The sequence below is a fragment of the Elaeis guineensis genome, chromosome 2 (assembly GCF_000442705.2).
Source record: "Elaeis guineensis isolate ETL-2024a chromosome 2, EG11, whole genome shotgun sequence".
NCBI classification, from domain to species: Eukaryota; Viridiplantae; Streptophyta; class Magnoliopsida; order Arecales; family Arecaceae; genus Elaeis; species Elaeis guineensis.
Window position 1 is genome coordinate 115,119,137 of NC_025994.2, and position 23,834 is coordinate 115,142,970.

At 44.4% G+C, this 23,834-nt stretch overlaps 2 protein-coding genes across 2 annotated transcripts; one reads left to right on the top strand and one right to left on the bottom strand.

Moving 5' to 3' along the window:
- Nucleotides 1-4,209: 4,209 nt before the first annotated feature.
- Nucleotides 4,210-9,773, bottom strand: LOC105040195 (early nodulin-93). The gene is made up of 4 exons (XM_010916620.3): nucleotides 9,614-9,773; nucleotides 8,929-8,990; nucleotides 8,615-8,690; nucleotides 4,210-4,541 (listed from the first exon to the last, which is right to left on the bottom strand). The coding sequence occupies exons 1-4, from the start codon at nucleotides 9,720-9,722 to the stop codon at nucleotides 4,450-4,452; spliced, it is 339 nt and encodes a 112-aa protein (XP_010914922.1). The 5' UTR covers nucleotides 9,723-9,773; the 3' UTR covers nucleotides 4,210-4,449.
- A 3,001-nt stretch (nucleotides 9,774-12,774) lies between these two features.
- LOC105041883 (zinc finger A20 and AN1 domain-containing stress-associated protein 8-like) lies at nucleotides 12,775-13,215 on the top strand. The gene has a single exon (XM_010918946.3). It carries the CDS (start codon nucleotides 12,775-12,777, stop codon nucleotides 13,213-13,215), a length of 441 nt encoding a protein of 146 aa, XP_010917248.1.
- Nucleotides 13,216-23,834: the final 10,619 nt, after the last annotated feature.

Below are 23,834 nucleotides of genomic sequence, written 5' to 3' on the forward strand. Positions count from 1 at the left end.
TTCGACGAAGAGACACAGCTCGATAATAAATTCAAACTACCGATGACCGCCAGTCCTCTTTTTTTTCCTAATAAAATACTTCCCGTGCTAACTGAGTCCAAGTTCAATACGTGCTAACTGAGTCCAAGTTCAATATATCAACGAGCCTACGATCTTGATACTTCAGCAAGCTGGACAATAGATCCAATACAAATGATCTGCGGCACTGGAATATCGGTGGCTTTATGAGTTCTAACCCTCGTCATCAATTGGTTTATTAGATATCCCTTTCCCGTGGTTTGATGAAAATGAATTTTGATACTTATTGGATAAATATTGAGCAAATATTGGCTATATTATTAGAGGCTATCATAGAAATACCTTATTTTCGATCTTGAGAAAAATCCAAACCCTTTTAGTATTACTTGTTGAGCTTCATGCAGTCTGAAAATATCTTCTTATCATCACTATTTTTCAGTTTGAATCCAAATCCCTTCAATGGAAAGAAGATTCCGTTGTAGTAGTCAAATGAATCTCAAATCTTCACCAAGATAGATTACTTAAATTTGACGAACAATTTTGGCACCCTCTTCTTGCTGACATTAAATTTTGTTTACACTCCCTAATTTTTTTTCTTGATATCTTATGTTTTTTTGTGAAGCCAATCAACCTGTTGATGGATTAGCTCGGCTATAATGTTCGGTTGATTTTCATTCTGTCACCTTGCTTCCTATTGAAATAAAGATTCTTATTTTGGCTGACAGTTTTTTAGTTGTTGTTGTCGGATCTTTAACTCTTTTGCAATTCAAAAAAAAATATTTTTTTCATAAAAAATAAAAATAAAATAAACGTATAAAACCCGGATACATTGGGTTGGGCCTCTGTCCGGACTTAGACACATCGCAGACTTGTGTACATAGGAGCTTGGGTCCGGGGATTGGATCTAACCCACTTGTTCGCGGTAAAATAGGAGCTTAGTTGGGTTGACCGCTTGTTCTTCCTTGGGCCACACGTCCATCAAACCGATGCCTTGTAAGCAAACTCCTTGCAAGCTGTCCGGATTTCAAAACCACCGGCGCTAACGGATCCGTTAGTTAACTCTTGTCCAAGGGACAAGGGTAAGATTAGCTGGCAACCGTACGTGGCCCCACCACTGCCACCATCAGCACTGTTGGTCGCAAGAGACGGCACTTTACTCTTTTAAAGCTCACCGACGGTCAGCGTGCGCCTAGCTCACCGTCCCCGCGCTTATTACCCTACCCCACCTTGGACTAATCCAAGACGTGATAAGGGATAAAATCTACGAAGCCCAACAAATACGCCAAACGAGGTCTCCATGCCATAGGGCACGTGGCAATTGGAGGAATTTTTTTTGTAAAGTCCGTTGCAGGTTTGGCAGCTAAAAATTTAACAATAAATATTTTTCTATATCAATTTCACCAAATAATCACCTACTTGCACTAGTGTTGTCAATATACTAAAGGGGCTTATTGGTCAATGGGGTTAACAAAAACGCCAAACAGCACGCAACACTTAAAAATTATAACAAAAGTCATAGTTAATATGAAATACCTGTTGGGACTTGGGTGTGGTTGTTGTCCTCGTCTTTTATCCAAGCATTTTGCATGAAATTTTATTATTTTTTAATTTTATATGAGTAAATTATCTTGACCCTTTCAAATTTTGAGATAATTACATAATCCCATTTAATATTTTCGTAACCCCAATCAAATATAAAAATTTAAAATTTAAAAATAAAAGAAATCAAAATAAAAAATATAAGCTATTTTAAAAATCTTACGGCGATGATGCCAGTAACACTATTAATCTATTTAATAGAAAGATATTGATAGAAAGTTATACATCATATATATATATATATATATATATATATATATATATATATATATATATATATATATATATATATATATATAGTAAAAGTTAAATAGTGAAATACATATTTCTAAAATAATAAATCAAAATTTATAATTATCTTAAATCTTAAGAAAGATTGTTGCAATTTATTCACTTTATTTTGACATGAAAGCAATGAAATTTTTATGGATCTTGCTATAATATATTTTTAGATGCTGTTTGATAGGTACTGAAGTTATTTTAAGATAAAAATATTTTTAATTATTAAATTGGATAGAAAAAAAATTCTCTTTATGTCTTTCTTTTTTTTGATCTTTCATCTTCAACAATATCTTGATATTGATGGTCAAAATTGGCTAAACCTAACTAAGCTTGATTATATATAATATTACCATCATATCATATTAATAGCCTAATAGATATCTGTAATAATAATAAATATGATTATTACTATTACTACTATTATAAATTTTTGTAAGAAGCTGTAAATAAAGAATATTTAATCAAGTTATAAACTAATTATTATATACTAATATATATGGCTACTTATGGTATTTTATATATCATTACTAGTATTACTTAGTGGTATACTAAACACAATAAAGTTCTATTTCTAGTGATATTTTAATAATATATCAAATACAATAATTATATATTACTATAATATTTGCACATTACTTTAGTGCTCATATCATTCCGATGACCGGATTATCAATGCCAGGATCCATCCTAATGTCTCGATAAAATACTGTAAGGTGTTGTTTGGTATATCACCAATCCTTCAATGCCCCCACCACCACTATCTTCTTTGGCCTACAATTTAATCTTGATTGAAACCCTAACTTGAAAATTAATGATGTCATCATTGTAGCTACAATCAGCGGTGATCTCCTTGGCAACATTAGCCTCAACATAATCTGCCACTGCCATCATGTGAATCAGAATGGTGGTGGTGGTCCCCTTTCCGATAGGAGGGAGATCTCAGCAACGGCATTAGATCCATAGAGGATGGCAGCGGCGATATGGTCATGATAGGGCGCATCTTGTAGCTAAAGATGCTGATAGAGAGGATGAGGTCAAAAATCAGTGGAGAGGAGCTACTAAGAGCAAAGAGGTTGAAGGCACAGGAGACGGCCGAGGCGGGACAAGACAGGGATGAGAGAATGAATGAAGGCAAGACGTGGGAGAGATGAACCCCTCTCTCCCTCCCTCCCTCCCTCTCCATTTTCTTATAGGAACTACCCCTTCTCTTTGAATAACACGTAGGAACTACCCCTTCACTTCTCAATGACTACGGCATTTGTGCTGCATACTTCCACTTAGCAACCGGTTATTTTTTGAATGATCCTGAACTTTTGTTTATTAATAATTGATTACCATCACCACATCAGGCTCTAAAAAAAATTAGTAAGATTTCCGCGGAACACCGCAGTAAAACACAATCTTTATTGCCAAAAACTCTAAAAATTTCTCGGACACATTTAAAAACAAAAAGAAACATATCTAATAATTCCCTCGTATGCACCACAAATGACATAAAGACATGCCAGCATGATCTCATGAGACTATGAGTAGCACCATGATGCTAGCAATTCCATTTAAGAAGAATATTGACCTGGTTGGATAGCACTGAAGTCAGATAGAATTACTCTATCAAATCTAAAAAGAGTCTGATAGAATTTCTATTGGTGGGAGAAGAGATTTGTAAAAGAACTAATAAGCGTATGCTTACATAGATACAGCATGCTCTTTTTCCTTCTTTAACCAGTTTCAATGATCATCTAACAACTTATTAGCTCAAAAATGGTATTTCTTTCTCAATTTGGACGCTGCTGCTCCTGGTGCTCTGATCATACTTGAGTTGCCACAGAATTTAGATTAGAGCAACACCGCACCAATCCAATTTGAGTCAAAACTCGGAGACACTGCAATACACAAGGACATCGAAGCTCAAGCGCTCCTACCCCTCTAATGATGCCTAATCAAATGTGACCGTGGTCTCTTTTAACATTGTAAAGAACTTCTTCAGCTGTCTTGCATCTGTGGATGCATAGGAAGGCCATCACAACTTCATAAACGAACAAAGCTCGCCACTACCACAGTCATGGAGCAATGAATTCCTCCCATTATCCCAAATACCAGCCACAGACAGCAAATTGAAGTTACACAACTTCAAGTTAAACCAGACTATAACTAAAAAAATCAGCAGTCCTAACAACAAGATGACATATGCGCATAAAAATATTTAGCAGACAGAAGATTATCACTGTAATTGATGAAGGCAAAAGTCCTTGTTTTCTATTTACCAACCTGGTGTAAAGAGGAAGAGCAAACAAAAGAAACTCAGAAAGATGAATAAACAAAGAAGGTGGATTAAGAGCTAAATACAGTAGCCAAAAAGAAAAGAGAGAGAAACAGAAGGGAGCATAGTTCATACGATATTACAGTTATTCAGAGGGTAAGCATATGAACAGCAATTGGTTTGGTTAAGCACGATCTAAGATACAAGCTTAGATATGAAATGCATTGAAACTGAGAAACCAGGTCGATTCTCCTAGCAGTAATGACTGTACTCGGGGGAAAGAGTCCCCATCAAGTTGTTTTATCATACTTCTGGAACGAATTTTCCCTTGCACTCTCTAGAATAGTCTGGTCAGCAGCAATGAAGAACCCAGCAATGGAAGCTGCATAATGAAAGTTTCGAATAAGCTACATAACATACTGCTCTGGGATTAAAGCATCGCTTTGCAACTGCTGGAACATGAGTTGATGCAGGAATAGAACTGAAGTCTATCATTATTTAACACACTTCAATAAGAAAGCATGCAAGCTCAGGGAAACCTAGAACTTGGACTTAAGGTGCTAAAGGTAAGACTTAAGCTTCAATAATATAAAACTACAGCATTCAGTACACCCGCCAAATAACAGTAACATGGAAACAATGCTTAGGTTGATATTCAACATGATAGAGAGAACAAAACTCAGTACGTGGAAACAATTCTTCAGTTAGTATCCTAGCATGAGAGACGGAACAGGACTCACTGTACAGACAGACATAACTCTAAATTCACAGATGAGTCAGCTCAAGCTGAAAAGGTAAAACTGTCCTTTCCAATGAAAATAGAAATTCATGAACTCAAAATGAAACCTATCTATGTCAATCATTACTACAAGTGGGTTTTCTGTTGCATTTAAATATTATTTCAAATTCTTGAGTTATTTTAACATGCCAAACATTTTAGACTTTTTTTGTTAGAAAATACACTTTGTCTACTTAGAATTACTATGTGAATGACTATGTATTTGATAATTTTCTATTGAAGTCTGGTGGTGAAGAAATACAGTAGAAGGCTAAATTGCTGACTGGTAGACTTTATATAAATAAATCACTCATCAAGTCACTGTTGCAAACCTCCGGGCATTCCAGTTTGAGTGACCAGTGATTTGAGGTTCATTCACATAGTAATTCTCTCCCTTTCTATCAAGCCACTCCTCTCTCCTTGGAGATTCCAGATGCACTGTGTGGTGCATGACACCCTTACTACACTCTCCCTGAAGTGCTTCAAAAACTCTTCAATCTTAACTCTGTTTCACCCTTGCTGATCACATCTGGCTACACTACAGATGTTCGGAACATTTGTTTGACTTTGAGAACCCAATTTGCTTCCAACTGGGTGTAAGATGTTCGCACTAAGCTTGGGAGGAGTGTTCAGTGAATGTTGTTTCATGCTCTAGTGCTGCATCGGAGTTTCTCAGTCCCCTTTTCCTCTCTGTTCTTCTCTTTTGATCATGCTCTGTAAATAGTCAGCTTAATAAAAGACGGGTGGCAGTTCCCTGCTTCCCTTTCCCTCAAAAAAATAAATGATTTGAGGATCATTCAAAATGGAGTTGGAGGGCTGTCTGGAGTTAAGACCCTATATAAGCTGAAGTAAAGTTCTGCAGACAGCCATTCTTTTGGTTGGACAGTTGAGGAACGCATATTCTTTCACAGAAAAGAATGGCTTTGAAGGTTAGCTAGATAAAAAATAATCATGGCCAATTAAATAGCCGCAGGAGTGCTAGGAAAAAGCAAACGGGCCATTTTTAATAGCCTAAAGGGCTTGTGTGATGGCCCGGCCCGATAACAAATCTCAGCCCACCAAAGCCCAAAACAAAACAAAAAAAAAAAAAGGAAGGAAAACAGAGGAGAAGAACTCCCGAAGGGAGTCTTCTTCCTCCGTTCACCGGCTCCTAATCGGAGTCGGAAACAAGTTCCCTTCGGCCCTATTTAAGGAGGAGATCCCTCCTCTCTCCTCTCATCGAGAAATCCCGGGGCAAAACGGCGGCAATCGCCGGAAATTCCTCACGGAGATCCGTCACTGTGCCGTCCAATTTCTCGCCGAAAAAACTTCGCCGGCGACGGAGGTAAGCCTCCTCCCCTTCCTCTCTTCTCCCCCTTCCTTCCCGTGCCGATGTACATGCTCGCCGGCGACCAGAGTCGCCGGATTTTGTTGCGGAAGTAACTTTCATTTTTGGACGTTTTCCCTTTGATTACCGGCGCCGGTGGTCACCGCTGACCACCGGTTTGGCTCTCGTCTTATCGGCGAGTCACCCCCTCCTGCCGACGGCCGCCCCACGCCGGCTGCGCCGCCGGCCGGCCAGCCAACGAGGGGACCTCACGGTCCCCTGTTTCGGCCCAAAGGAAAACCACGGGAGAAAAAGAAAAGAAGAAGAAGGAAAAGAAAAAGAAGAAAAAAAAAGAAAAAGAAGAAAAAAAAAAGAAAAAGAGAAAAAGAAAAGAAAAGAAAAGAAAAGAAAAAGAAGAAAAAAAAAGAGAGAAAAGAAAAGAAAATAATCATAATAATAATAATAATAAAATATATATATATACTTATATATATATATAAATAAATGAATAAATAAATAAAAAAAATGAGAGAGAGAGTTTCTCTCTCTCCTCTCTCTTCTTTCAGTCTAAACCCTTACTTTCTCTCTCTGGAATTGGACTTTCTCTCTCTAAAATTTTCTCTCTCTAGATTGTTTCTCTCTCTTGATGGATTTTTCTCTCTAAAGTTATTCCTCTAGGATTAGCGTAGTGGAAGGCTTCATTTGATAATTTTGATCGAGTTTAGGGAAGAGTCTGATTTTAAGTGAGGTCTTGATTTGGGATTTGTTTAGATTGAATTTTGAATTAAAATTAATGTAAAAATATAATTTTGGATAATAGGCACGGAAGAATTTCCTAGAAGTTAGTCGATCTGTTCATTCAGTGCTCCGTGAAAAGTAAGTAATGAATCATCTTCTCGAGATATTCCATATTTATTCTGAAAATAAATAATTATTCTCTGAAATTATGCATGATTTATGAAATTATGTTTTGAAAGAAAAGTGCTTTTGAAATGTTATGGTATGTCGATTTATGCGCATGTTCAGTGAAAAATTATGATATATTATGATACAAAGTATTTTGATACAGATTGGATTTATGCTCTCAGCCTAACTATGTTTCAGTGAGCCCCGCCAATGGGGATTATACGTTGGTTTCAGTGGACCCTGCCAGTGGGGGTTGTGCGCTGGTGCTTTGTGGACCCTGCCAGTGGGGGTTGTGCGCTGGTGTTTGTGGACCCTGCCAGTGGGGGTTGTGCGCTGGTATTCTGTGGACCCCACCAATGGGGGTTAAACGTTGGTCATAGTCAAGTCTGTTGAGCTGCGAGTGTTTTTGAATCGAATCGGATTTATGATTATATTATATGTGAATATTTGAAAATATTGGATTTGTATTAAATCAGCATGAAATATACTCTTATGTTTATTTGCAATATTGTTCTTAAAAATTATATAATATCTGAAATATCTAGTTGAGATATTTGTTACTTACTGGGCTGTCTAGTTCATTACCTTTCTTTCTATTTTTCAGATTCAGATAATTAATTTCGAGCGTGGGAAGAAATATTGGGACAGAGCTTTTAGAGGCGAGATTTAGCATTGTCAACTTCATTGAACTTAGACCTATTGTTTTATTGTTAGTAAAATTTTATTGAATGTAAGACATTTGATTTAATTACTTGAATTAAAGTTGAATAATAATTATTTGAATTTATTTCGCTGTGATGCATTGATATCGTGATGAGATGCCTTGCATGCTTATGGAGAGAGTTCTTCATAAGTATGCGGCGGTTGCCATGACCCTCGATTCACAATCTCGGATCGGGGGCGTGACAGCTTGACATATTTATGACGCTCTATTTGGTGTCCTAAGCTTCTGGAGCTTTCACTGATCAACAGGACCTCCTTCTAGGCTTCGCTCCTGGTTTGGTAATTAGATTCTCCTTTGCCTTGAATCCTTTTTGGGTCATTCAGCAGATATCAATTTTTCAGATTTTGCTGGCATTAAATGATACATCCTAAACCTTAGCTGTCAAACATATGGCACCACAATTACGATAAAAACTAGGTTCCTTAGTATGTCTGGAATGAAAGGGCACATATCTGGAAGACATTGACATGGCTCTACACTATCCATCCAAATATTGCTGATAAGTCAAAAGAGATATACAGAACACAAAATAGCTTCTTGTATGTTGAAAATGCAAAAGTAGCACATTCATTATGTTTTAATCAACTCAAAAAAAATAATGGAAGATAACTAGCCAACATTCCCACTCTTTTTAACTTTCCAAACCAATTATGCTTTAAATCATATCGGACTGAAGGTATTGCAGGTCCAGTTTTCGACAAATCATGCCAGCAAAACTTAAGTATGTCCTGCACAACTTACCTGCTGATATGATGAGCGCTTGTGCGGTGTAATTAAGGTTAGCTTTAGCCCATGGAATAACACGACAGCCAACCAACTGAAACATATAATAGAATTAGATATCAGTAAAAAGGATTGCAACAGCCTATAAGAAATCAAAAACCTTCATGTTAGAATTATTTCTTTCAGAAAAGGAGCCTGAATAGCCAAAGTGAAACCAGTTTCCTCGTTAACTTATACTTCAATATCTGTGACAATGGCCGAAATGAAAGCAGGGAACTAGATCAAATATTCTTTAACAATTAACATGACATGAATTGGACTGGAAAGCTTACTGTTGGTACTGCAGCTACAGCACCTGCAATTAAGGCTGTCTTAATTCCTGACTGAACGGCTTCTGTGAAACAAAGAATTAAACAAGAAGAAATTTGCATCAGCAATCCATGGCATTATAATTGAAAAAAAATGACGGGAAACACCCTTATCCATTCTGTTAACAAGGCAATATGGTCTATGAGTTACAACCAAAAAATAGTAAGAATACAAGAAAAACGATCCAACAAATGTGGTCATTTTTTCCCCTTTTTTTTATGTTATGGAGTCACTGTGCTGCTCCTGTTGCAATGCCTAATTGTAAGACTTTGATCACGAGGTTGGTACCTAAAATCGGGTGCAAAAGGAAGTGTTGTTTGTGATTGAGATTTGATGGACGGGACGACATGTCATTCGTGGCTCAAATTAGTGCATGAAACACCGGAAGAAGGTGGCATTAAGAACTAATTTAGCATCAAATTTATTAATCCTCCGCTCTTTAAGATCAAATCAATATTTCAAATACGATTATTTTGGTCTTATTAGCAAAACGGAGGAATTTTACAATGATTTCTCTCGGAAAATTAGAATTCGACTTGCCAAATTGGAGACATGGAAAGCAAAAGGGTCAAGACAAAACTTTGTTCTAATGAATAGAAAATTTATTTTTTATCCCAAAAAAATAATAGAGAAATTTATGCGACCAACCTCTCACGGAGCTCTTGGAATGGAGGACAGCCGGCTCGTTAGGAGAAGCGATCGCAAAAGATTTCCTTTTGCTCGCCCAAGCGTCTCTCAAATCCGCAGGAATACCCATCTCTCCCTAATTCTCTCTGAGGTGAAGCCATCGAGAGGACCATTTGGTTTTTATTCAGAAAGGATTTTGTGGGCCCTTATACGTATTAAAAAAAAAAAAAAAAACAGAAACGGAGAAAGAAATAAGTGGAGGGGCTGCTGGTTTTAGCCCACGTTTTGTTCACAGAAATATCCAAATGGAACGTGTAGAAATTCCTAAGCGGGTATACAAATTCGGAACAATGAGCAGATCAGATGAGTTCGAGAGCTACGTGGACGGCAGAATTACGCGTTCGCATAAAGGGTTTATATGCAGTCGAGCGTAAATAATTTGCACGAGGTGGGGTCGCGTGGTATTGTGCCGCCCCTTGGTTTCCACTTTCCATCGGCGGTATGCGGCAAGCTCGGCTGGTCAGCCACCTTTTCGGGAATTGTGAAACGACTCCAAAGAACAAACGGGAAAATTTACCAAACAAAAAAAAAAAAGAACAAACGGGAAACGTCTCTTGAAGCTAGCCCCCGTTCGTAGGCTCATCTGGCCTGGACTAATACAAGCCTAATTGACGGAATATGATCCAAACTATCAATTCGTTCTTCAATTCATCACAAATAAATTTAAATATAAATTAAATATATTTAAATTATAAATAAATTAATTTTATTTAATTTATTTAATAATTAAATTAAATTTAAATTTTAAATATTTGATCTATCTAATCTATTTAATATTCAAATCAAATTGCATAGATAATTTTTTTAACCTGTTTAATCATTTTTAACTCATTTAATCAAATCTATTTAACTCATTGAAGATCTATTAATTTGTTTAAAATCTATTTAATCTGTTTCTGATTTATTTAATTTAATTTAATTAATTCATCTAATCTAATTTGATCTATTTAATAAATAAATTAAATATATCGGATTGAATTATTTATTTAATAAACAGATCGAGTTTGAATTGATGATTTTTTTGATCGATCCGCATTGATCCGATTCATTTATGATCTGATCCAATTCGATTGCTATCCTTATTTATAGTCTCGAGAGGATATTTTTATCATAAAAAATATATAATCTATCTACTACATATTTATACCGATGGAACCATGGATGGCATTGTTTCTAATTATATCTTTCTCATAAAAAAAATTTTAAAATCGTTACCATGTCTCCGCATAGGAAACATTAGCACAGACAGCTAAAAATCCATTAGACTGTGTTTTAGTTCCTGAATAAGTTAAATCTATTTTTTATATAATTTTATTTGAATGTGTACTTATTTCTCATTAATCAGCCAAAATTGTTACCTTCCTTCTCTTGAATAGTTTTAATCAAGTTAAAAGCAAATAAAAACCAAAAAGATGCTTTTCATTTTTCTGAAATCACAAAATTGTCCTTCATTATTGAGGTTTTACTCTAGAACCGCAAAAATAGTTTGACAGAATAGATCCCGGTAAAGCTGAAAAGTAAACTCTATATAGATTTGTTCATGTTTGTTCAGACATCAAACTAGCTTTAGTTGAAGCAGGGAATTAAGCATTGTGATGGGGTCAATCCCCATTTTTTCAATCCTCAAAAAAGCTAGGCAAGCAAATCGCTTGACCCGTATGATCTCAAACCTCCGAGGCCATGGCGCTCTTATAAGACATGGTTACAAATTACATCATGAATCAGACACAAAGAACACGCTTTATCAGGGACGAATGAATACATTGCGAGTAACACCAACATAGAGTGAAAACTCTGGTTTAGGCACGATGAAAAAGTCGATAACCTGCCCCTGGTTATATATCATGTGGATTCTCTACTGTGCACCGCACAATACGGTGCACAGTGTATCCTGTTCATCATGTGATGGACTGCTGTGTACGATCGTGCACAACGGGCGTGCATTCACATGCGACCGTCCATTATATGATGGACGATGTATTGTGCACCACACCATGTGGTGCACAGCAGAAAATTCGAGCTCAATTATATATCTGGATCTCTCAACTAAGAAAATCACCTTTCTCAGCTGCCCAACAAAATTCACTGCATAGAATGACTGGATAGGCAGCCGTATGATACATACATATACTCTCCCTCCTCCTCGTTGCACATTGGTGTATTTGGAAAGAACGTAATGGGAGGACAATCTGTTTCGAAGCTAACTCGGCAACTGAAACTGTAGAAAGACTCGCCTCACTATTCTTAGAATGGACTGTGATAGTTTAGAAAGGTAAGACGATGAAGGAGGCTTCACCCATGTTGGAATTCATATACCCATCGCTGTCCATAGGCAAGGTATTGCAACTCTAACAGCAGCTAGCGATCTTCCACTTTGTGAGGTCACAACTATTGGGAGAAAATAGGGGTTATGGAACTATTAATGAGATAATTACACTGGCATGGGAGTCAGAAATTTATCTGAGGATAGTGAATTTTTTCTTCGTCTGTATTATAAATTGATGAGCCAATCTAATCGGATCAAATTTCATATTCTTATCATTATCATATGGTTTAGATAAGTCTGATGTTTATCAAAATTTTTACTTAAAAATAATTTTTGATTTGATATTTTTTTTTTTTTCAGAAGGATTCTTATAACAGATGATTCTCCCAATTTTGCTTCCACAAGTGAATTTCCATACATAATGTATTGTCACTCATGATATTGCTGCATCTGAGTTTGGTGCAACTCCCAGTCCCATTGCCTTGAGGAATATACCAATAAAACTTAATCATGGTGGTCTAAAGACGCGTTAGTAATTTAGGAAATCCGAGTCCGTCCTGGTGACCGCTCTTCTTTTATGGTAAGCCAAGAATCCGTCCGTCCCTGAACTTTTACGGACGCTTCGCCTATAAATAACGAGTCCTTAATTTCCTCTGTCCTCACGTCGAAGTTCCTCTCCTACCGCGTCCTTGTCCTCTAAACGCTTCTCCCTCTTCTTAGAGCTTGCTTCTCAGATAAACTTTCAGGTAAACTAATGTTTATGTCTTTAACTTCTTTTTCTTTTTTTTTTTCAACCTAGAGTTCTTTTTAATCCCTGCAAAAGTTTCTCGCACCAGAGATTTCACGGTTGATCGTTATGGCTTCTGAGGAGGGCTGCAAGAATCCATCTCTGTGTGCCAATGGCTGTGGGTTTTTTGGGAGCTCGACGACGCTCAATCTATGCTCCAAGTGTTTCAAAGCATTTTGTCTCGATCAGCAACAACCTGTTGCACCTATTGCTATTGTTACCATGAACGCCATGGTTGATGAGGGTGGCGATGGCACCACCCATTCTCCCACAGCCGGTGCGGTGCTTCCATCGTCTAGCGGCGGAGAGTCGGCGAAGCAGAGATGCAACCGGTGCAACAAAAGGGTGGGGCCGGCTGGGGGATTCAAGTGCCGGTGCGGAGCGACGTACTGTGCAGTGCACCGCTATCCGGAAGAGCACGAGTGCACGTTCGACTACAAGGCTGCAGGTCGAAGTGCCATTGCCAAGGCCAATCCTGTTGTAAGGGCTAATAAATTTGAAAAGATTTGATCGTGTTACAAAGTCGTGAGATTCTCGGATTTTAGTGTTTCTATCAAGTTTTTTGTTTTGTTTTTTAGTTAAATCGGATGATTTATCTATCCAATTGTTTGTTTGGTTTTTTGAGCTTTGCTTGATAAGTTGTTATATGCTGTTATGGAATATAGTTAAGCGAATGTTTGAGTAAATCTTGGTAGAAAATATTATTAACCATGCCAGCATTGAGTTTGATTTTTTTTTTTTCTTTTTTGCATGCATATCATCTTAAATATTTAAATTTACATAAATATTTTTTTAAAATTAATATTTATATATATTTTTTCATAAAATATTTATTTTTTATATATATCTTTTTTCTTATCTTTCGTATATGTACTCACATCAGTTAATATCGTTAAAAAATTAATAATTTAAAATTAAAATAATTAAACTATCTTTATAAATAGATATGTAAAAAAAATATAAAAATATATAAATAAATAGTAATTTTATGAAGATATTCATGTAAATTTGAAGTTTGAAAATATACGTAAATTTTTTTTTTTGGAGAGAATTTTTTTTTTTTGTTGGGGGGAGGAGGGTTGTGTTTTGATGGTATAAGCACCAATAATTTCATCTTATTTTATGGATATAATTGTTGTGACTGTCAGATTATGTGGCATAATCACCTTACCACAAGGCTATTGGAGATCTGTGGATCCGAAAATCTTGAACGCTGAGGATGATTAGGATTTCCTTCGGATCTAACCCTAAAAAATAGGCAAGGGAAAGTTTGTTAACATAAAGCCCACTTAGATGATAGATATGCAAATTGAAAGATGCTTTCTAAGATATTACATGTAGATGATGGTATCTGCAGTCGACGGAGAAGAATCAAGTTGAGCCATACTGAATATATTACCCCCTGCAATTCTATATCACTATTAGTACATAAAGCCACCACAGCCATGCATGCAGAGGACAGTCCTTTCCTGGTTTTTGTGCAAACTTAAAAATATGAACCGGCGAACTCTCTTGGCAATGCACAGACTTTTGATAGAATTACAGAAGCTGCCACTACAGATTTCAGTTTATAATCATCGTGCTAACAAATTACATCATAAATCAGATACAAAGAACACGCTTTATCAGAGACATGTGAATACATTGTGAATAACACCTATATAGAGGGGGCATTTGAATCGTAACCGAAATCAAAATAAAAATGAGAATCAAAATGGTTCGGAATTGGAATCGAAATGATCAAATCTTCCAAAATATTTGGTTCGTGATCGAAATCAGAATTGGAATGAAAAATTGAATCCATAAAAGAGAGTAGGGATTGAGTTCTGTTGGAGAATACCCACCGACCGACCGACCGATGGCCGAAGGAACCGACCGATCGATCGACAGTCGGACCGACCGACCGACTTACGATCGGAGGAACCGACCGACCGATTGACAGTCGGACTGACCGACTGACGCCATCACCGGCCCATCATCGGCTTACGACCGACTGAGGATATGTCGGGCGCACCCTTCCCGACCGACTGAATCGGAATGTCTGGCGGCCGACTCACATAAGACTTGCCGACCAACGGAGGAGCCCGATGCCACTCAGCTGGCTACCGACCTAGGGTCGGTCGACTCCTCTGATCGCCGTACAACCGCCGGACCTTGTCAGTTCTGACAGCGGCATGCGGCGCTGCCACCTAGGGGCATTGTCCCGCTGAGGGCATTGTCAACCCTGGTGATTTGACAGTCCCACGACGACGTGACACTTTCACAGCGACTCTGACAGTCTACAGTGAGTTGACAGTTCCTCACTTGTCTGCGCCATTAATGACGGCGCCATACCGTGCTCCACTATATAAATCGGGGAAGGCAACAGTGCAAAGGATCGGCTCCCCCCACTTCTCACAGGCTCGCTCCTCTCCCTCTCTCCCTCTCTCTCTCTCGATCGAGCTCTCTGTCTTCATTTCACTGTTGCCCAGTCACCTCTCTGACTTGATCGTCGGAGGGTCCCCGTCGGAGCCGCCTCCGGTCAGTGTGGACTTCTCATTTTTGCAGGTGCACGTTCCCCGGTGATCGGACGATGAGGCGATTGGCCGCAACAGATTGGCGCGCCAGGTAGGAGACACGATGACAAAGACAAGAGCCCAGCGATCGAGGATCACCAGATCGGCAAGGCGCTCTTCCCGTCGGGAAGAGGCCTCCCCGCCACCGCCGGCGGCGGAGCCCAGCTCTCCACACCCCGCGGTGACCACGGAGGTGCAGATCGCGGCCATAGTACGGCAGATGACTGTACTGACGGACGCAGTCAAGAGCCTCCAGCAACAACCGGCGGCCCGTCCGATGCCCTCCAGGAGCAGCCACCGACGATCGCGCCGATCCCTGTCGCCTCCGCACGAGCGCCCTCAACAGCGCTCCCGCGGAGAAGAGGAGGAGCGGCCCTGGCGTGATGACCGGCGGTCCCAGCAACCCTCTCTTTCCCCGCTGGAACGGGCAAGGAAGGAGAAACGACCGCGCACGCCGTCGGCCTCCCTTTCGGAATCTTCCGGAGACTCCACTCCCGGGGTCTCCCAGCATCGACGAGCGGACGACTACGAGCGTCGGTTCGAGGAAATCGACCGTCGGCTCGCGCAGTTGCAGATGGACGGCCAGAAGTCTTCGAACGACGTCGACTTCCAGACCGCCCAACCTCTCTCCCGACTGGTCCTCGACGAACCGATTCTCAGTCGGTTCAAGATGCCGCACGTGGAGCCATATGATGGCTCCACCGACCCAGTCGACCACCTCGAGAGCTATAAAGCTCTCATGACGATTCAAGGGGCAACCGACGCTTTTTTTTGCATCGGCTTCCCCGCCACACTCCGCAAGGCTGCCAGGGCCTGGTACTCCGATCTTCGATCGGAAAGTATCCACTCCTTCGGACAACTCGAGCACTCGTTCGTGGCCCACTTCAGCACCAGTCGAAAGTCGCCGCGAACATCGGACAGCCTTTTCTCCCTCAAACAGGGGGAAAATGAGATGCTCCGATACTTCGTGGCGTGATTCAATGCGGCCACGCTTGAGGTTCGGGACCTCAATGAAGACATGGCTATCTCAGCCATGAAACGGAGCCTGAGGGCGTCCCGATTCACCTACTCTCTGGACAAGATCCTCCCCCGGACATACGCCGAGCTACTGGAGCGCGCATACAAGTATATGCGCACGAACGAAGGAGCGTCCGACCGACGCTTGGCCGAGCCCAGAGGCCCGAAAGAGAAGCGGAGGAAAGGTCGGGAGCCCGCCGAACCCAGCAGGCCCCCGACCGATAGTCGGGTCTCGCCGCCCCGACGAACCCAAAAATCACCCCGGCAACAAACTCCGAGGCCGGCATGCCCCAGGTATGACTCCTACACTCCTCTCTCCGCTCCTCGTGCACAGATTCTAATGGAGATCGAGGGGGAAGAATACCTGCGACGGCCTCCGCCTTTGAAGGCAAAAGGCCTCGACCGTCGGAAGTACTGTCGATTTCACCGAGGCCACGACCACAACACCGAGCAGTGCATCCAGCTGAAGGATGAGATCGAAGCTCTCATCCGCCGGGGGTATCTCGACAAATTTCGGAAGGATCCGCCGACCCAATCAGTTGCCGATCGACGACCCCAGCCGACTGAAGAAGCGGCGAACAATCAGCCGACGGCCGGAGTCATCAACATGATCTCCAAGCGGCTGGGCCCGGGGACGTCTGCGGGAGGGGAGCCGACGAAAAGGCCGCGCCCAGACGACGTGATCACCTTTACGGAGGACGACGTTCGGAGACTTCAGAGACTTCTGCGCCAGGTTCCACATCAAGCACCGACTGACTTCAGTCGGGCACCCACAGTCCAACGACGAGGTTGAGGTGACTAACCGGACCTTGCTCTACGGACTCAAGACCCGACTAAACGAAGCCAAAGGTCTCTGGGTCGACGAGCTGGGCTCCGTTCTGTGGGCTTACCGAACGACACCCCGCGTTCCGACCGGGGAGTCGCCTTTCAGCCTGGCCTACGGGACGGAGGCGATGATCCCGCTCGAGATTGGACTGCCATCTTCAAGGGTCGAGCAGTATCAAGAGCCGGGCAACTCTGAGTGTCGGAGGGCCGACCTAGACCTCCTCCCCGAACTACGAGACGAGGCTCAAATTCGCATGGCTTCGTACCGACAGAGGGTCGCTCGGTATTACAACGCCAAGGTCAGACCAAAGCTTTTCAGGCCTGGTGACTTGGTCTTGAGGAAGGCGGAGGTCTCGAAGCCCTTGGACCAAGGGAAGTTGGCTCCAAACTGGGAAGGACCCTACAAAGTAGCAGATACTTATGGTCCGAGAGCCTACCGATTGGAGACCCTTGAGGGGAAAACCGTTCTCCGGACTTGGAATGCTGACAACTTGAAGTTGTACTACCCGTGAACTTTGTAATTGTTCAGTCGGAATACAAATTCGGTTTGGAATCTCGGAGTTTTAACTCTTCGACTAATGATCGGTGCTCATCAAGGTCAAGCCCCGACATGCCAACGTGGACTTAGTGTCCACTTGGAACCAACGGCCTTATCGCCGGTGACCCATCGGACTCTTGTGAGGACCGACTCATCTACATGGACGGGAGTTGACCCTCCTTCGACGATCGACGATACATCGGACCCTTACAAGGACCGATGCACCCTTATGGACGGGAGTTGACACTCCTTCGACGATCGACGATACATCGGACCCTTACAAGGACCGATGCACCCTTATGGATGGGAGTTGACACTCCTTCGACGATCGACGATACATCGGATCCTTACAAGGACCGATGCACCCATATGGACGGGAGTTACACTCCTTCGACCTTCGACGACACATCGGACTCTTAAGAGGACCGACGCGTCTACATTGATGGGAGTTGACACCCCTTCTACGGTCGAACTTTCGGGTCAGAGACCATCGGCTAACAAGCCGATCGAGCCCCGACCAAAGAAAGGTGAAATGCCTACGCGACCGACGTCGCGAATTCCGACCTAGCTACGGCCGGTCGAAGGATATTCGGCTTACCACCGTCTATCGCACGACGCGACCTTTGTCGCATTGACGACTTACCGACCGGGCTACGGCTGGCCGGACGATATTCGGCTTGCCACCGTATATCAAAAGGCGCAGCATGAGTACCCGACATAAGGGCGTTGGGATCCGACTTGTCGTCGCTCCCCCGACTGAATGCACCGAGCGACATTCGACTGAACGCGTTAGTAGAAACCCGACTACTAAACCTTTGCCACATTCGGTCGGCTCCCGACTCAACAGACGTGCCCGACTGACGACGCTGACTATCGGAAGCCGATCTAAAGTCGGGACTTACTCTACGTTCGTGACGGCACGAGCTGCCGAACGTCCTTACCGACCTGTATGTGTTAGCAACTTACGAAGACATTCTACAACGAATGAAGGAAAACAAGCAGAGAAAAAACTAAGTCCAAAAATTTTGATTTCATTGAAGGATCAAAATAAGGTTTACAAAGGAAGGCCGGAGCCCGATTACAAGTCAGAGCGAAAACATAAAACAAAACCGACTAATCGTCGGAGTCAACATCCTCCATTAGATGACGATGGGAGTTGGTCGGCGGATCAGCTCTGACTTCTGCAGTCGGGGCCGACCGATCTTCGGCAGCCGGCTCTGCATCCTCTTTGACTTCCGCCCTGGTGGAGAGACCATCCGACACTGGTTCGGCCGTCTCCTCCGCAGCTGGGGCCTCCGACTCCGGCAGAACTACGCTGCTGAGATCCAGTTTCGGGTACAAGCCTCGAACGACTTCCCGAGCATCCTCGTACTCGACCCGGTACGAGAGGTAGCCGCTCTCCAGAAGTTCTTCTCGGTACTCCTCCGAGTCTCGGAAGACTTCAACGGCCCGACTCAGAGCCTCCTTCGCCGACTCAGCCTCGGCCTTCGCGATGTCTGCGTCGGCCTGGGCGATGGACAAGCCTTCTTCGACCTTGGCGAGATTTCTGAGACTAACTCGGAGTTGCTCGCGGTCGGCCTCCAGCTCCTTGGCGACGCCGTCTCGCTCATGTCGGAGCCGACGGATGGTCCGGGACTTCTTCTTCGCGTCGTCCTTGGCTGACTGAAGTTCCGACTCCGACGATGCCAAAGCCCCCTTGAGTCGGGAGACCTCCTCGGAAAGTCGGGAGACCTCCCCCTCGAGTCGGCCATCTCGGTCGACCGACTACTGCAGCTGATCGACGAGGATGACTTTGTCGGCTTCAAGGGCTCCGACTTTGTCCCTCCACGCCGCACGCATCTCGCCGAACTTCTGATATCCGGCCTCCAGCTCCGAGATATTGAAGACCAGCTGCACAAGGTGAAACCGACCGATGAGAAAGCAAATTTATGAGAAACTACATTCAAAGTCGGAGGAAAGAGAAACTTACCCGGATCATCATCGGATAGAACGAAGACAGCATGTCGGACACATGCTGATTCTTCATCACGTTGATGTCGGCGGGAAGGAGGAGCGCCTGGCACAATTTCCTAGCCAAATTGTGGTTGGCCAGGCCCGATGCACCTTCGGGAAGCGGAAAGTCGGCCGATCCTCCGCCAGCCGACCGACCTTCGTCGCCCGACGCCATGGGGGCCTTGCCTCTGCTAGTTGCCCAGGCCCTAGCGTCGGAGATTGACGGCAGGCTTGACCCCGACCGAGTCTCGACCGACGGTGCGGCGGCAGCGTGCGTCGGTCGCTCGGGTTCACGGGCCTCCTCCCGAACTTCTGAAGCCTGCTGAGCGGTCGGCGCGCCATCTGCAGACTCGACAGCCCGTCTGTCGGGTGAAGCGACGCCCTCGACCGACGGTCCCTCGGACGGGACATCGACGAGCACTGTCGGCGCTGACAGTGCAATCACCGGCTCCGCCTCCGACCCGGTCGGTTCGCTCGACGGAGGCGCACGGGGCCTCTTGGGAGGCTGCGACGGCCCGGCGCCTTGCGCCGGCCTCTTCCTCACGGCGTGCTGGCGTATGTCGGCCGCCGTCAGTCGTGTCCTCGGCGGCATATCTGGAAAGAACGAATAAATGGTCAGCGCCGAAAAGGAAAGGCAAAAAGAAGAAAGAGTGGTCGGAAAAATAAAAAACCGACCTAAACGTGGGACCGGGCTAAGGCCGGCGTCGTACAAGGCCTGCTCGGTGACGAGCTCGCTCTGCTTCGGCACCGAGATGTCCTTCAGCCGGTGGAAGTCCTCCCGATCATCAGCCTCCACCCGACTGTTCTCATTCGGCTCGGTTCGGGGATTCCCCCAACGGACGGGAAACCCCCAAGAAGCAGAAGACGACGCAAAGAAAAATTGATTCTTCCATCCGTGAATGGACGATGGAAGACCAGTAATGAAAGAGAGCCCTTTCCAAGGGACGAAGTACCACCACCCTCGGGCTTTAGGGTGGGGTCGGAGGACAAAGAAGACTCGAAAAAGGGAGATCCGAGGTTCGGTCGGCAAAAGCCGACACAAAAGTGCAAAACTGACTATCAGCCGAACCGAGTTCGGCGCGAGTTGTGCCGGGCACAGCCCGTAATAGTCAAAGATGTTTCGGATGAACTCCGAAATCGGGAATCGAAGGCCGGCCCGGAGATCCTCCAAGTAGAAGGCCACCTGGCCCTCGGGCGGGCTGTTAACCCGATCATCGACGTCGGGGGTGAACAGTCGAAACTGCTCCGGGATGCGGTACTGCTCCCGGAGTCGATCGACGTTCGACCCCGAAAGTGAAGAAACCTCCACCTTCGGGGTCGACCGAGTGTCTTCGGTCGGCTCTCCCGACCGACTACCTCGTGGGGACGTCCTAGCCATGGATTCAGAGCAGATGGCAAGGAAGAAGAAGAAGGTGGGGAAGACAACAATGGCCCTTGGAAGGAAAAGAAAGAACTGCAAACAAAGGGTGGAGCGGGAGAGTACCTGGAACAAGGACTCACGCGGGCAGAATTTCGACTGTAAAATGAGAAGGGTAAAAAACCAAGTGGGGGTAACTCTGTATATATAGTCGCCCCCAACGGTCGAGATGAAGGCACGGCCGACGAAGACTTCCCAAATCTTGTCGCGTGGCATCATCCGGGCCGTCCGTCGGTCCGACGGTTCGACGCACCTGCCTTCAGATCGTGCCACCTCACCTCCATCCGCTCCACCGAACCTGCCCCAGTGGCCGCACGCCACGTGGCGTGAAGGCCGCGACGTTTGGTATCCCCGAAGGGACGGCGGGAATGGCGGTTCCCCTTCCCGATGGGATGGGATGTCTGACGCCGGCATTATCACTAACACCAGCGGGACGACCGATGCGGCGGGGCGTCCGACGCCGACATGACACCTGACGCCGATGGGACGAGACGTCTGACACCGACTAAACGTCAGACGCCAGCAAATCGCTTGGCATTTATGAGACGCCTGACACCGTATCAACCAGCGGTACGGTCGAATCTTTGCATACGACGAATCCACTCCTAGTCGCCCGGGATTGCTGCCCAAGTAAAAGCATCCGCCAGCTCACCATCCGACTCAGGAGTGGAGGGGGAAAACTGTTGGGGAATACCCACCGACCGACCGACCGATGGCCGGAGGAACCGACCGACCGATCGACAGTCGGACCGACCGACCGACTTACGGCCGGAGGAACCGACCGATTGACAGTCGGACTGACCGACTGACGCCATCACCGGCCCATCATCGGCTTACGACCGACTGAGGATATGTCGGGCGCACCCTTCCCGACCGACTGAACCGAGAGGTCTGGCGGCCGACTCACATAAGACTCGCCGACCAACGGAGGAGCCCGACGCCACTCAGCTGGCTACCGACCTAGGGTCGGTCGACTCCTCTGATCGTCGTACAACCGTTGGACCTTGTCAGTTCTGACAGCGGCATGCGGCGCTGCCACCTAGGGGCATTGTCCCGCTGAGGGCATTGTCAACCCTGGTGATTTGACAGCCCCACGGCGACGTGACACTTTCACGGCGACTCTGATAGTCTACAGTGAGTTGACAGTTCCTCACTTGTCTGCGCCATTAATGACGGCGCCATACCGTGCTCCACTATATAAATCGGGGAAGGCAACAGTGTAAGGGATCGGCTCCCCCCACTTCTCACAGGCTCGCTCCTCTCCCTCTCTCCCTCTCTCTCTCGATCGAGCTCTCTGTCTTCATTTCACTGTTGTCCAGTCACCTCTCTGATTTGACCGTCGGAGGATCCCCGCCGGAGCCGCCTCCGGTCAGTGTGGACTTCTCGTTTTTGCAGGTGCACGTTCCCCGACGATCGGACGACGAGGCGATTGGCCGCAACAAGTTCTATATAGATTGATCCATTCCCATTCCATCTCGAAATCGAAATCGAAATGGGACTCTTTCCAACCAAACGATTGAAATGAAAATCATTTATTTCGATTTCGATTTCAGACCCCTATTCTCTCTAACCAAATATCTTCAGAGTAACAGTCGATGACCTGCTCCTCAACTGCTCAACTGCTCATGTATCTGGATCTCTCAACTAAGCAAATCACCTCTCTCAATTGCCAAACAAAATCCACGTTCTCTCGAATGACTGAGTAGGCAACCGATCTGCCATATATCGAAACAAATCTGTACCTTCCCTCCTCGTCGTTGCACATTGGTACATTTGGGAAGAACGCAGCGGGAGGACTTTCTATTTTGAAGCTAACTCGGCAGCTGAAACTGTAAAAAAATCGTCTCGCTATTTTTAAAATGGACTGTGATAGTATAGAAAGGAAAAATGATGAAAGAGATTTCATCCATGCACAGGAATTCAGATATCTATCATTGTCCATAGGCAACGTATATTTGCAACTCTAACATCAGCCAGCGAACATCGGCTTTGCGGATAAAAATTAGACCTGAAATCTCAAGTGCTTAGATTTGGAATTAGAAAAATACGAACCAAACCGACCCGATAGCACGTGTAGTGCGAAGGTAGCCTTCAGTACATCCCCGTGAAGCAATGATGCCGTCCTAAGACTAGCTGCTACAGGTATAGGTGCAAAACGCCAAACTTGCTCACAAAAATCTCTGCCTGCAGATATGCTCATCAAAAGCATGCATGTAGCTAGAAGAGTCGGTGCTTGTTACTGCCGTCCACCTAGTCACCATATCATAAGTTATTTCACATGGCCGTCAATCTCACGTCTCCAGTGGTGGCAGCGGGTGGGACCAGCTTGGCTTTTTGCCACCTTCTGATACCACCGAGCCGGTTTCCTAAATAGAAAACGCAATTCCAAATCCAAATGCAAAAGGACAACGCCTGCTTTATTTTCTTTGCCCGTGGAGGGGGCAAGGGTGTCGAAGGGATGCATGTCTGCCCTCATCGGATCTCAACCCTACCATTCCGGAATTCAAACCCTTTAATAAAACACAATTTTATAAAACCTACTTAAGTCCGGCGCCCGCTCTTAGCTGGTTCGGGTTGTATATTTCGGGCGAAAGAATGATCGGTCTTTTTTTCCCGACAGCAACCGTTAGATCATGCCTCGCACAGATCGTAGAGCAATCGGAATTCCGCCCTTCATCTGCCTGCGCAAATCTCATAGCTGCTATTGCGCGATCCAACGGTGCATAAAGGTGAATCATTCTTTCGTGCGAAAGATACAACCCGCCCACGCCAGCCAGATAAACCG